This window comes from Notothenia rossii, assembly GCF_949606895.1.
Source record: "Notothenia rossii genome assembly, chromosome: 5".
NCBI classification, from domain to species: domain Eukaryota; kingdom Metazoa; phylum Chordata; class Actinopteri; order Perciformes; family Nototheniidae; genus Notothenia; species Notothenia rossii.
The window spans coordinates 33,544,592-33,560,534 of record NC_136903.1 but is presented as its reverse complement, the minus strand read 5'-3'; the positions used below and the strand labels follow the sequence as shown (position 1 = coordinate 33,560,534).

Below are 15,943 nucleotides of genomic sequence, written 5' to 3'. Positions count from 1 at the left end.
ATAATCATAGTCGCGTGATTATGTGTACATGTGTTTGAATGTTCTCATTAGTAAAAATAATAGTGGCACAATATATCGGAAATGATAGACAGCGCTAGAAGGGATAATTAAGCAGATGTTTGGTGAAAGATACAGAACATTAGTTTGTGTGTGTGTGTGTGTGTGTGTGTGTCTCTGTCTGTCTGTCTGTCTGTCTGTCTGTCTGTCTGTCTGTCTGTCTGTCTGTCTGTCTGTCTGTCTGTCTGTCTGTCTGTCTGTCTGTCTGTCTGTCTGTCTGTCTGTCTGTCTGTCTGTCTGTCTGTCTGTCTGTGTGTGTGTGTGTGTGTGTGTGTGTGTGTGTGTGTGTGTGTGTGTGTGTGTGTGTGTGTGTGTGTGTGTGTGTGTGTGTGTGTGTGTGTGTGTGTGTGTGTGTGTGTGTGTGTGTGTGTGTGTGCGTGTGTGTGTGTGTGTGTTCCTGCAGTGCTTTGGGCTTCAATTGGAATTAGTTCAAGAGCAATTACAAACGTATCAAATGAGCTCACAGGATGCAAGAGAAAATCCATACATTACAATAAAATAATTTGAGGCTGTGTGATATAATGTGATGAAGATTAAAGATTTCTGTATAAAAAAAAACTATATGTGTTTTGTATTGTTTCCGCTGATGCAGCACGTCCTAAATGATGAAGATGCAGTATTTTAACAATATGTTTTTAAATCACTGACCAAGCATTCTTAATAGCTTTGTTTACTTCAAACCCAGTAGATTACTTTATGCTTTAAAAATTTAATAATCTACGCCTGAAGGAAAGCTTGGCAAGAATCTCAACAGAAACAATGATATATTGTTTTGTCATTTATCAACCTCTCATGAAGAGAGAAAATCAGCTTTGTTTTCAGCTTGTCCATCAGACCAAAACTTTCATAAATCCAAAGTTATAACAAGGTTTTAACCTTACAGAGAAGCATGTTATTCTTCAAGTGAACACACAGAATTGGAAGTTTTCCATCCAGCCGAAACAAACTATAAAATAATGCTGCTGAAAATATGATGAATAAACGATTGATACATCCATCAAGAGCTCCGGTGTGAACGACATGCTCATGGTCAACTTAATGTAAAATGTAATAACTGCAATTTGTCAGAGAGAACTGATTTAATGTCAAAGGGCAAACTCTTGCTACAATGATTGTGCAGAAGCAACAAATATCAGTGCATATTTTTGGAATCAGCGTATATGACAGCCCATAACTGACAGGCTTTCAAATTCTGAGGTGCGTTAATGACTGGAGCTCATAGCCTATATACTGTATGTAAGTCAATGAAGGATATATTTTTACACTCTCTACAACCACACACAATGCTAGTTATGTAACCATTAGCTATTTTAAATATCTTAACCTTTAAAACTGTCAGCAGAACAGAGAGAACCAATGTTTTCGTGCCATGCCAATTTAAAAATAAAATAAAATAGGAAAATGTATCTTCGGACCAAAAGCTCTTTTGTCCAACAGCCGTTACTCCACAAAACAAATGGCCAATCTTCCAGTGGTCTATCGGTTCCGAAATTCACATTCTAAATAGCATTTGGGTAATTCCATGCAGAATAACCCAGATGGCATTTTTTTTTTCTTAAACATTTGGGGAGGTCCAATGACATCACTCTGCATGATAATGAGCTATGTTTATCCGTTAGTTTCAGTTGAAGTGTGTATTTTGGGAGCAATGGGTAAAAATAGGCAGTGGGACAAAGTAGGGCTTCTGTGTCATGATATTTGTTTTTCTAATTTTTTTTCCTGTTTTCATTTGTAAAACCACTCTCTTGTGAAATGTCTGGTCATGATTTCACTAGTTTTCTTGCCTTTTTGTGATTGTTTGCCCCGCTATGAAATGTTCCACCATGTGTTTCTGCCTGCTCTCTCCAGCTGGATCTTGTTGCTGCGATTAGTTCTGTGCGTTTACATTTTTCCCAGTGCTCTCTGTCAGTTTGAAGTCGATGTAGCTGTTAATCTTTCCTGTTAAAAAGTCCTGTTTATGTTCCCTGGATTAATCGTTCCTTAGTTCCTGTGGATTTGCTGTGTTTTTCACTCTTGACATCCCATTTTTTTTCTAAATTAAGTTATACTAGTTCTCATTTTTTGTCTTTTGTCTCTTGTCGACCAGTATTTGTAACTTCTAACTTCTTTCTTTGCGCTTGGTTCCAACTGCCTTCCATATCCCTAACATTCAGCTCCAATGGGATATTTTTCAATCTCTTTCAGGAAAATAGGCAGTCAGATCAATGATTCCTGCAGTTTTTTCAACTGGGTCCAGTTTTCGTAAGTGCATCCTGTTAAACTCACAAAGTAATTTGCGACACTACATACATTACCTCATCAGGGAATTTATGGATTCAACAATGCACAGAAAAATGTGCAGTGTACTGTGGGTACATAGTGATTGACAAATAGGACAACCCATCAGCTAATAACATTGGCCCCCAGCTGGTTAACTGCCTGGCTGGAGTGATATGAATCAACATAGGAGAAGAGGACATATCTAATTTCCAGGTACATTTTTGTATTTTGTGTCTCTACTCTGACATGTTTAAATGCTTTAATGTTATAAAAGCTCTTTATCTTTCTCATACTGCCTGTGCCGCAGCATCTCTTTTCACCCTCTGTCTGAAACCAGAGCTCAGTCTGCTCTGATTGGTTAGCTGGCTGGCTGTATTGTAATTGGTCAACCACTTACAGATGTCTCACGTACAATGTGTTGGAGCACTAGTCAATAGAGGCTCGAGTGTCACATAGTGATTTGGCCGTCCTAATTTGGTCAAGGAAGTGAACAAAGGAGTCCAATGGAGACGTTCCCGGGCAGAGGGAGAGTGGGCGACAAAAACTCCCTCTGGAGTGAACTTTGGGATTTTGGCCTTTGCAGACCATTTACATGCACAATAATCCAAAAACGTATACAACACAGTATAGGAAAAGAAAAGCCCCTTTAAATGTTCAATTATATCTCTTATGAGAGTACTCTTTACATTTTGTGAAACTGACAGTGATACTTACAGGTTGAGCGGCTGCCATGCCGGCCACTGGGCCTTAGTTTTAATGACAGTCAGTACTTCATCTCCCTGCGAAGAGAAATAGACAGGGAGAAAGAGAGCGACATGAAGCAATTTGTCACTAAATGGATGACAATAAAGAGAAATAAAAACAACATTGACAGGAAAAATGCCAAAAACGACAAATTGACATGACTGAGGGTGAGTACTCTCATCCAAGGACGGCCAAGTGTGTTCCACTTTTCAAAGGCTTAAGAGACTTTTGTTTTTGGCCACTTTATAAACTGCACAACACATTATCTATCACAATGCATTGGATGTTATTATTTAGCCAAAAGAAAAATGATGCATGTGGTGTGGCGCTGCAGTTGATTAGAACGGAATTGGAATGTCCATATGTGCCCTTTCTTGTTTAATAAAAGCCTTTATTGAGTTTCCTCCGTCTTTTTGTTTGTTTCTTTTTCAAGCACTAACACACACTAATCCAAAAATACACGCATGCACACAAAAGAGCTTCAGGTTGGGATATGCCCAGTAAAAAAAAAGTGTTTTCTGCTCCACAGTCGCCTTGAAAGCCTCCCATCTTCCCTGGGGTGAAGTGAAGAAAACAATTGTGTGTGTTTGTGTGTGTGTGTGTGTGTGTGTGTGTGTGTGTGTGTGTGTGTGTGTGTGTGTGTGTGTGTGTGTGTGTGTGTGTGTGTGTGTGTGTGTGTGTGTGTGTGTGTGTGTGTGTGTGTGTGTGTGTGTGTGTGTGTGTGTGTGTGTGTGTGTGTGTGTGTGTGTGTGTGTGTGTGTGTGTGTGTGTGTGTGTGTGTGTGTGTGTGTGTGTGTGCGGATGAAAACAAGTTTATAAGTCAGTGCCCATCCTTCTCTTCCTAGCAGCCCGGGGCTCAGCGGCCTCTCTGGCCTCACCCCTCACTCCATCTTCTTACAAACACACAGGTGCACACAATGAGACATGTTTATGGATATAAAACCATAGGGAACAGAGGCACAAGTACCTAAGGATCTTTGCCCCAATTTCAGAGACACGACAACATGCAAGTCATGAATGAGGACGTTAGCCAAGCTATGGAAAATGTGTCACAAATTGGGAGCAATAACTGTATTTTCAAAAATGCATTTATTTCTTGTGTTTTTTCTCTAAAGGTCTCCTATTATACTATTTTTAGGCCCATATTATAGGTCTCAGATATATAAAAAACATGTTTTTTGCTCAAAATACCAAACAGATCAACCATTCTAGTCATGCCGTATGTTCCAAACCACATCAAGGATTATTTCTGAAACAGTATGGAGCTCAAATGTTTTTTCTCTTGCGGGTTTACCACAAGGTGAGTTCCTTTTTTTGTTTCCTGCTTTTTTACACATACTCTCTCCAGAACAGGTTAGCTCTGAGTGTTAGTGATGCTTGCTAATGTAAACAAAGACCATTACTTCCAAAACACATCGCGCATTGTTTCTGATAGCGACGAAGCAAAGTGCTACCCTCGGGGTCACGGACCACTCGAAATTGTCCAATTGCAGAGAGTTCAAATGATTTGGACTATTACCAAGTTCCCACTGACCTTTGAACGCACACACACTCAGATTACAGATGTATGTAGCGGCACAAGCTAGCAGAGGAGTTAACCATATAAATGGCTGTTTTTCACTGCAAAAAATACGAACAAAGGAGGTTAAGGTAGCTGATTGAGTCAATATAGATCTGGATCGCGTCTGTTTGTTACTTGAGGGGTGATATACAAAGAACAGTGGCTGTGGCCAACGGTGTCTTTTCTCATGTTTGAATGTAAGTGTCCGTGAGGTTGTACCTTGCATGGCCGCCGCTGCCTCTGTATGTATGTGTGAATGTGTAAAGGAAGACTTCATCATACTCATTTTTGATGAGGTCATCATTTATATAGTTAAATATGAATGAATGCTTCCTGGTTTTCAAATAAATATTCTAAAGCCAGCCTGGGCAAATGGCCAAGGTCCAATACAAACATAGTCAGTAGTTCAGTAATGCAGCATAAAGTGTCTTACTTAGTTTTTTGCATCATCGATTGAATGCGTTTAATTTACCATAGCAATGCAAACTTTATATGCATGGCTTTGAACAAATAAAGCTGTTTTGCTAATAAAAAAAAGGGGGGGAAAACAAGATTCAATAATAAGTTAATCAATATTGTCAAAAGAAGTCCAATATTTATTTATTCCAATAAAATGCAGTGTCAAATAAAATCGCTCCAATAAAACAGGTCTAAAAATCCGACATCAGTTCTTCACAATGTCCAAAGGCAGCCAGGTGGGCGGGTTGGAGGAAAGTGGTGTAGCTTCCCTTTACTTTCTGAAGTATAGGCTACTTATAATCATTTTTTCCAATGTGAACTCAAATAATACTTTACCCTTTGTGTTCATGCTTTACAACCTCAGAAGCTCAAATGAAAGGAAACCAGTAATTACATGTTTCCCATTGGGAAGATATTGAAAGGATAAACGTCTTGAAGGTAATTTTCTCCATCACTCTCTCTAACATCTGCTATTACCTGAAGCTATTCACGCTTTGGTTCAATTTAGGCTACAAGAAAAGCATCCTTTTCATTCAGGCACATTGTATAACAGCCCCTCCACCGGCATCACATCACACAAAATGTTTTGTGGAGGCCGGTAAGAGATGCAAATCTTACCGTAATGGTCTTGTTTGTTTATGGTAATTATCGTAAAGGCACTAAATGACTGTGATTTACGGATGTACATTTTCGAGAAAAATAGCGGATCAGAAGGAAAGGGTGGGTGGAGTCAGAGAAGGCAAGAGAAAAGGAGGATATAATTATGGAGGAGGAGAAGAAAAGAAACAAACAAAGTGAGGTGGATAGAAGAGGGCGGAACAAGGAAAGTAATATGCCTGAAAAAGCTACAAAAGAAAAGATGAGGAAAGCATCGGGTAAGAAAAAACCATGAAAAACAGACATAGAACAAGAACAAGGAAGGCAAGAGGGTCAAAAGGGGGAAACGACAAGACTGCACAAAAGGATAGAAGTAAAATCTACGAAAAGAGATGTTAAAAAGTAGCAGAGGAAAATAGCAAGGGTAAGAAGAGAGGTGACACACATTTACTCTACAATCATTCCCTCTGTGCTTTCTGCTTTGTACACTTCTTCCACTCCCTCCTGTACTTGCTTGGTTGGAATTGAGCTTTCTCTCCCTCTCACTGATTGTCTCCCTCCAGGTGCTGCCTCTCCCAGGTGCTCCCAGTGCCTCATCAGGCTCTGCATAATGAGCTCCAGAAAGCTGCAGCAGCTCTCTTTATTTGCTCGATGTGTGGGCACAGTGAGGCCATATTATGCTTTTTGAGGTTTTCCCTTTCCTGAAGTCCGGTATAGGGTTTTGCGCATGTAAATGGTCTACAGAGGCTAAATCCCCACCCCTGCTGGAAAGGCCTCGGTAACATGATGACATCAGTATGTAACACTTGCGCTTCTATTGGACTAGAGCTACAATACATTGAAAGTGATAGGCTAATGGATGGACATTTCTGAAACATTTCTAAAAGGTTGACCAATCGCAAAAGAGCCGGCCAGCTAACCAATGAGAGCAGACTAGGCTCTGGTTTCAGGCAGAGGGTGAAAAGAGGTGCTGCAGCACAGGCAGTATGAGAAAAATAAAGAGCTTTTTGAACTTTAAAGCATGGAGACATGTCACAGTAGAGACAAACAATATGAACATGAAATGGTATAAAAGCAAAAAAAACACCCAATACCGGTATTGCCATCCCTAGATCCACATTCCTTCAGCATGGCTGAATAAATCGATACATTTACTAATTGTAACAGATTGCAGCCCCTGTCTCAAATCCAACAAATAGATGGAAAATAAACTTAGCTCTTAAATAAACCGTAAAATGTCAATTCCACAGTGATCTACACACATGTATTCATCCCTGAATGTGTTTGAGCTCTTGTTACAGTGACATGACCCACTAAGGCGAGATACTTGAGTGACACTCTGTTAGAGATCTGCTGCCCTTCACGTTCTCTCAGTCACAGCAGCAGGTGACAGTAGAGAAACAAAGAGGAAAGAGCCACAGCCACGCCCACATCTTTTATAAGAAATGACAAGGATTAGTAAGAGACAGTGCTGGCCAAAGTTCAGGTACAAGGTGCTGATGTGAAGGCTTGAGAAAAGAGAGCTGTGACTAATTATGAAATATATTTAGACTATGAGGACGATTGGATAGAAAAACGGTGACAATGTTAAAGACAAGGACAGGGGGATCAAAATGCAGAGAAGATGGACCAGTTTAAAACAGAGATGAACAAACCAAGATGGAGCTGGGTTTTATTCAACATCTGTTTTGCGAATTACACATTTATCAAATTAAAAGTTAAATGAAAAAGGCTGGGGTTGACAACATTCTTATCTTCAGAACAAAGTACAGCTTATTCAACTGCCAAATAGGAAATTAAGGGATAAGCAGTGCTTTTGTGAAATAAATTATGAAGAAAGGCAGCATGGCTTCCAAAAGTTTGACTCCCAGTAATTTGAGCAATCCGGATAGATATTGTCACAATTGAGTCACATAAAAGAGCCCTGGGCATGCTTTTGGTTGGAGCTTTTTGAAGCCTTTTCCCGGAAAACAACAGCCTGTTGCAGTCATAACACAAAGCCTGAAGAGCAGTGAGAGTGAGGCAAAACATAGAAGTTGCAGGAAATAAGATACTGTGTGTGCATCACTGCCTTTTCAAAGAGGCCCTATTATGCTTCTTGGTGTTTCCCTTCCCTGTAGTGTGTGATAAAGGTTTTTGTACATCTAAATGGTCTACAAAGGTTAAAATCCCTTAAGTTCCCTCCAGAGGGAGTTTCTCTCTTATTAATACAAATAATACATAATACATTGATTGTTATAATACATTTAAAAAAGTGATTTTAGCATATTTAAACCATCTCCAAGATCAAAAACTACACTTTTAAGCACAGCTAAACACCCTCGGAAGCCAGCCTCTTCGACGTAGGACCAGAGATGCGGGCATGGCTACACAACACCGAGTTGGACCTCTGACGTTACACGAAAGAGGAAGAAGAAGAAGCTAAACACTGTTGATTCCATGGTTAAGCTAGCCAGTACTTGTGGCATAGGTAATGCATTTAAGTTAAAACATTTATTCATTTTTATCTTCAGATAGTGGCATGAACTTTGACACAGAAATAACCTGCTTATTCTTTCAACATTTCTGTTTGTTGTAGCAGATAATTTGTTTTGCATTACGGAAGTAATCCCATGTTGCGTTTTGTGGGATGTTCCTTCTACATACCACTTTTTTTGACAGCTGTAACATACTTGTGAATAGGACAGGTATGAAAATGAACAGCTTGCACTATTCCTGCCTATATCACTCAATGGTCTCAGTTTGCCCACTTATCATTCGCTCAGTTAGAAATGAAGTTTACCCTGGGGGGGACTCTGTGGGCGCCAGCTTGAGGCCCTGTATTGTCCTTCCAGATTTGGTCTATAAAGGAAAATGAGCCAGGGGACTTGGGGGAAAAGGTGTCTCGTAAAATTCAACACTGCAGTAATGAAATTACAATTGCATGGGGGACCCAGAAAAGATGCAAAAACCAGGGTTCGGAGGGTTACTTTAAAAAAGTATTCGGTTACTTTTACTAGATACATGTAAAACATTTTAACCAGCACCCTAATCTAAGTGTGATTATATAGAAGTTTCATTTTATTTGATTGAAAACCTGCCTTTCATTAGTGACTTTCATTGTTCTATCTCAATATGCTAAAGCTCCGTACCCCATACCACAGAGAAGTGCTTTGTTATATATTGTTGGTACAATGTTTAAATGTATCAGTAATAAGTCTATTTTCAAAGAGGACCGATTATGCTAACTGTCAGGTTCATAATTGTATATGTGGTCTCTGTTCTGTATCTATGACTGATTGACCTGAATGTTTTATGTGTATTACCTCGATGCCCATGACAAATTTCTCCTAAGGGAGACAATAAAGCTCTATCTTATCTTATCTTATCTTATTATGTTTCCATGCTTTAGTGTTCAAAAAGGTATTTATTCTTCTCATACTGTTTGTGCTGCAGCACCTTTTTTCACCCTCTGTCTAAAAACCAGAGCCCCGTATGCTCTGATTGGTTAACTGGCTAAGTTGTGATTGTTCAACCGCTTACGGAGCTTACACACGGCGGCTTCCGTTGAAGCTTGCCGGCGGGCGTATCTGACGATCGACTAACAACCAATCACATGAATCTCCCACCCCGGACACACAAGCACACGGTTTGATTGGCTAGAGCTTGTACTGGCATATGAGTCGATTGGCTGACGCTTCCGTCGAAGCTTCAAAAGTAGAACATTGCTCTACTTTTGAAGTGAGCAACGCCATTGTGCCACTATGCAGTTCGGCGAAGTGTGACGTCACCCCATTCAAAGTGAATGGGCAGAAGCGTTAAAGCTTCAACGCACACCGCCGTGTGTAAGCTCCGTTAGAGATGTCCCGCCCCATACAATGAGTTGGAGCGCTAGCCAACACAAGTGTTAAATAGTGATGTCACACAGAAAACCAATGGAGGCGTTTCCGGCCGATGGGGGAGGTCTGTGTGGAAGAGAAACTCCCTTAGCAGACCATTTACTTGCACCAACAACCTACTTAACACACTACAGGAAAGGGAACCCCCCCCCCCCAAAAAAAAAAGCATAACAGGGCCTCTTTTATGTAAAATCTTGATACATGCAATCATTTACTCCACAAGCATGATTTCAACTCAACAGGATAACTTTCACAGCTTAGACTCAAATTGGATTGTCACACACGCACTCATACACGTTTGTACTGACTTACACTCATGCCACACTGATACATACCTTTCCTTGTGGAAATAAGTTGTAATTCCCCTCGTCTAGCAAGATGTCTGATCATTTGTCATACGTAATTTCAACATGACCCCAGCACACAACAATTTTAGCTCACCAGGTTATTTATCAACCACCTGTGACATTGATATGAAGCCAATAGCCATGCTGTATCATCTGTCCAATTACTTTGTAATTTACTTCTCCCTCAAGCTAGCTTCTGTAATTGTACTGCACAGCATGACAGCCTGCTTTCCCCTACAGCAAAAACAATAAATTGACTTGAAGTAAACAACCGCTGTATTTTCTTTCACCTGAAGGCTGGCAGTTGAAAATCACATTTTCAATATTTAATGATGTAATACTTAATATTTGTTTCACTTCAAGGCATCTGATTAACTCTGACAGAGAAGGGCTTGCTATTTGAAATGTTCCTAATTCCAGTAATAATTATTTGTCCCCTGGAGTGTCTTCATTCCCATCTGAATGTAATATAAGCTATCATAGCCCCTATTGCATACATTTTAGTACAATGTTAAAACGTTACATTCAACAAATGCTTAGAGCTACAGTCTTGGGAGAAAAAATTGCAGCACTGTACCAACAGAGCCAAGTATGTATTGAAACTTTGTGTTTCCAGTTGTAATGAAGGCTGCAATAATTGTAGACGCAATGGAAAAAACAGTTTCTAATTAGATGAAGCCAATTAAATTCCTGGTGTTTTTGTAGAAGAATAATTCCCTTGTGGTTGAGGATTTATATATATGTCTGCTGCGACAGCAAACACCACATCCCCTACTTTTAAACCCAATCCACATTAAAGCCCATGAGAAATTGTTTTTCAATCTTAAGTACTGTATTTCTCTATTGCATTTATAGGTCAAGAATTGGAGGGCACAGGAAGTGTTCAAATAGGCTGAGTTATGATTTTGGCCAAATGTGCAGAGAGTAGAGTTCCTGTATGCCCTGAGAGAACCAAGGAAAGATTCATTATCACATCTTCCAAGAAGAGGTTAGCGAAGGTTGGTAGGAATTAAGTGCACACAAAATGTGGCAGTGGGGAGCATTGACCTGATGAGAGCAAGCCATCAAGCCCAAGATTACTTGGGGCGACTGTAGCTGCGTCATCTTTCAACCAGAAGGTCGTGTGTTCGATCCCAGTCAACATGTCGATGCAGTAACTTATGCAAAGTACTTAACCCTGAGTTGCTCCCGTTTGCATGTGTATGAATGTTAGCTTCCCTAGAGCAAGTGGTTCTGCTCTGCATGAATGAGATGTGAATAGTTAAATGGCTCGTAGTGTGTAAAGTGCTTTGAGGGTTTAAAAGACCTAATAAAGCGTTATATAAGTGCAATCCATTTACCATTACATGGTCAGAGATCAAACAGGCAAAGCCAATGCATCAAATATCAGTTTTGTTTGGTTTATGACCTTCTCCAAACTTTACCGATGGAGTCTGATAGGGTCTAGTATTTCCACTGTGATAGTTTGAGTTCCAAAGGCCATGGGGAAGAAATGTTTCTAGTGGCATCCCTCAGATTATAAGGGCAGACAAGAAAGGCCTTTTGGTCCATTTTGTCTTGCAGGAAGCTGTTGCAGGGCACTAGGAAATCTCCTTCCAGGGTTTCATTGAAAATCACTCCCAGTGCTTTTTTCTTTTTTTTTACACCTATATCTTGACGACATAGCAATGCTTTTGTAAAACAAAAGAGTAGTTTTACCCCTACTGGATATTTGTATAACATTGTAATTTAACTGGAAAATGTTTGCTCTCAAACTCTGTATCAATGAGCTTCACTGTTCTGTCTGACAGCCATAGAGCGAGGAGATCTATGTACGCCGGAAAAAGTACAAAACTCACTGGCAGCATCATCCAGGTCACGCTAGGCCGATCTGCTGCAACAAATGTGCTTTTTTTTCCTTTGTTATGATTATTTCTGTCCTAGACATGGCCAAATAAAAGCTTATCCTCCATTTTCAACAGAGACGTCAGTGTCTTTCTAAAAAAAAAAAATGTTTTCAGTTAAAAGTTCTCTGAGAGACTGTATAACAACTCTAATGTGCTCAGAAAAATGACACTGGGTACAGTGCTTTGTATCATGGCAGCCGAGATGAGACAACGTCTCTACTTGAAAAAATATTCTGCAACTCAGAAAGAGATCCTATGTGGATAGGACCTAAATGGGGGTGCCGTAAGGTCTCCTGAGGTCATGTGAGCACTAGTAGACACTCTACTTGACTGGCAGCTAAAGGCTGACCTAGTAAGCTTAAGTTTAAGGTTCTAGCCTGTTTTTGTTTTAGTTTTAGTCCTGTACAACCTTCAGAAAGGGTGGTCCCCAAATGGGATGTTCTTGATCGTGTACCCCACAAATTCACTAAGACGAGGATGTGTGTGAGTTGGTTTTCTTATGACTGTGTGTGTTTGTATGCCTCTGTGTGCATTCTATAATATATTATACCCTGAAGGCTTGGTAATCAATCACACCAGTGTCAGGTGTAATATATGACACATTCACCTGAGGAAACATTGTCACATTACCATGGATCACTTTCGAACTTTGTCTTGGCATACCTCACTCTTCTGTTTATTACACAAAAACAAACAGTTGCAATTAATAATGGCTGAAGGATGAGGTGGAGTTGCAACTTTTTTTACACTGTGAATGCATCAGTCCCAGAAATATGTGATTCAGGCCTGTTAATGCATGGCTATTTGTAGTTATGTGAGGACATTTGAGCAAAATTGTACCAACAGATCATCCTATTTCAAAGTTCTAATATGCCTCTTGCTGATATAACTTAATGATTTGTTTGTTTCCAAACCATTTAACTTTGAGGTAGTTTGGGGAAATGGATGACTTCACTGAATAAGACATTTACCAAATAAGTATACAAATATTTTATGAAAGATGATAAAAACACAAGAAAAATACTTTCATGCTGAGATAAAAAATGTGATGTTGTCACTAGAATGAAAATGTACTGCCATGAAAGCGCTTTTGAAAACGGAGGTTTTGATAGAGAAGAAATGTGTAAGCTGAGGCAGGAAGCTTTTTGAATTTACATTTGAAGTGGTTATGGAAATGGAAATGATGTTTTAAAGACTGCTACTCAGCAGAGACACCTCAAAGGCTTTAGGATGAGGCACTCTGGTGTAAATCTGAAACATCATTATCATCAAGATCTTCCGGAGGGTGTGGCAGAAGAGAAGTGAAAAGAAGAAAAGAGAACAGTACGGGGTGGATAGTTTTGTAAACCTTTGTATCCTACTGCCTTATCTTGTGTAATGAAGGTCTTGTACCATTAGGGGGTTTCTTGTCCTGTCCTTGGCTTCCCCGTTTTCTGTCCGTGGTCTGTATCATTTAGAGCAGGGGTGTCCAAACTTTTTTCACTGAGGGCCACATACAGAAAAATATGCGAAAGGTTGGGCCACTCACTAAAGTTAAGGTATATCGCCTCACCTCTAGTGTATTAACAGTAATAAAAATCAATCAATCAAATGTAGGTAAATCATTCTTGATAATTTATTATACTTAAAGAAAAAACTTTATACATCACATCTTTCTATGTATGGGTATTCATTTATCTATTTTCAAATAAAATCAATCAAATGTAGGTAAATTATTCTTGATAATTTATTATACTTAAAGAAAAAACTTTATACATCACATCTTTCTATGTATGGGTTTTAATTTTTTTTACAAAAAGGGTTGGCAGCTCATTCTCAAAACTGCAGCCTCAGATTGCTTCTTTGTCAGGATGGGGACCCCCTTCACAGCCCTGTATAAAGAGGGAAAAATAACAGGACAAGGGAAAGGGTAGGCTTTATTTAACCTAATTATGCAAATAATTTATTGCGGTTGTTAACACATCAGCTAACGTTTTTTAGAAAAATGTTATCAACTTTAATTGACTGAATTTATTAAGTAATTGGGCTTTTGAACACATGAATACTGTGTAATATATTTTAACTCACCTACAATGGGAACAGCGTTGCACTTAATGGGAGCAGTGATGCTGCGCTCTGGACTGAAGGATGGCTGGCAGGTCAGGAGTAAGTTTGGTGGTTGAGATGCGAAGGACATCACAGAGATGGCTGTCGGTCATTTTGGTTCTCAATCTGCTTTTGTTCAGAGTTAACAGAGAAAATGTTTGCTCGCATATGTATGTTGTGCCAAACAGACTCGTCATTCTTTTTGCGTGGCGTCGCATCAGAGGAAACTTGGCCTTTTCCAAGCTCTGGTAGAAGTCGGGTAGGGAGAGGAGCTGATATTGATTCTTCAGAGAATCATCACACTGCATTTCGATGAGTTCTAATTGCAGACTCTCTTCCACTTCTTCTGCATCCATCAGGAAGGGAGTTGAGAACAGCTTGATTTCTTTCTCAATGACAGAAAAATCTTGGAAGCGCTGATTGAATTCTGTCATAAGAGTTGTGATCACAGACACATATTTCCCCTTTTTAGCAGAGAGGTCGGCCTTTGGATGAGCACATTTGATTTCGGACAGCGTAGGGAAGTGCGCAAGGTTGAAGTTGCGTAGTTGTGTCTCAAAAAGACGAAGCTTCGCACAGAATGCTTTCATGTGTGCATAAAGTTGTGGTACAAGCTGGTCTTTGCCTTGTAGGCTCTTGTTCAGTGAGTTAAGATGACCAGTAAGATCAACTAGAAAGGCCAGGTCTGCCAACCATAGAGGATCACTCAGTTCATGAAGAGGTCGGTCCTTCTCTTTCAAAAACTGGTCAATTTCTGATCTCAGGGAATAAAACCGCTTCAGCACGGAGCCGCGACTAAGCCAGCGCACATCACAATGATAGAGTACGTCCCCGTATTCAGCATCGACATCAGATAGGAAAGCTTGAAATTCTCTGTGGTAGAGCCCTCGTGCTCGAATTATGTTGACAGTTTTCACAACTGTGGTCATCACATCGCCAAGCTGGACTGTCTTGGCACAGAGAGCTTCTTAGTGGATGATACAGTGCAATTTTACAGCCTCGCCTCCACTCTCTCACACCTTGGCGCACACCATAGATGCCATTCCTTTGCGCTCGCCTGTCATAGCGGGAGCCCCGTCCGTTGCAACTCCACACAGCTTGTCCCATTTAAGTTGCATCTTGTTAATTGCACCTGACACGGCTTCAAAAATGTCCTTACCCGTTGTTGTGCCCTTTAGACTCCGAAGATCAAGCAGCTCCTCCGTAATGCAAAAGTTATCGTCAACTCCCCGCAAAAAAATTAACAGTTGTGCGGTGTCTGTGGCATCTGTGCTTTCATCACATGCAATCGAGTAAAAATCAAAAGCACAAGCTTTATGTGACACTTGATTTTGTATGTTAGCTGACAAGTCTTCGATTCGCCGCACAATTGTGTTTCTGGACATGCTCACGTTGTTGAATTCCCGCATCTTTTCCGGGCACATTATTCCAGCGACTTTAATGAGGCACTGTTTAACGAAGTCACCGTCTGAGAAAGCTTTCCCGTGGCGCGCTATGAGTTGAGCTACCTCATAACTAGCTATTGTAGCATTTTCTTGTGTTTTGTTAGCACGGTAAAAGTACTGTTGTTGAGCCTGCAGGTTAGCTACCATTTGCTTGACTTTCTCCTCTCGCTCAGCAGCAGTGTAGGACTTGAAGGTCGGATGCTTGGTTTCGTAGTGTCGTCGTACATTGTACTCTTTCATCACTGCAACCGTTTCATTGCAAATCAAACAGACACATTTCCCCCTGACTTCTTTGAAGAAATATTCATTTTCCCACTTTGTTTGAAATTTTCTGCATTCACTTGCTATCTTGCGTTTCTTTGGTTCTGCCATTTTGTCGTCGCGGATTTTTTTTATTTGAAACTTTTTTTTGTGGAGAAGCTGCATTAGGACTGCAGCTAGTGAGTAGCTCCACCTACTGGTCAAACTAAGAACTACAATAAAGTCAAGTGCAAGTTTCATGTGTGGGCCACATTCTATTCTATTTTTATAATTTGCTGCGGGCCAATAACAAATGGATCCCGGGCCGCAGTTGGCCCGCGGGCCGTACTTTGGACACCCCTGATTTAGAGCCTATGGTGAGTGA

General features: G+C 40.2%; 1 protein-coding gene across 2 annotated transcripts in view; it reads right to left on the bottom strand.

The window, feature by feature from the left end:
* Positions 1 to 15,943, bottom strand: part of LOC307040229 (spondin-1-like) — a 143,883-nt gene that overhangs the window by 27,383 nt on the left and 100,557 nt on the right. For both annotated transcript variants that reach the window (XM_079682867.1, XM_079682868.1), the window contains exon 7: positions 3,031 to 3,095. In XM_079682867.1, the coding sequence (XP_079538993.1) occupies positions 3,031 to 3,095 (65 nt within the window). The remainder of the gene's footprint in view (positions 1 to 3,030; positions 3,096 to 15,943) is intronic.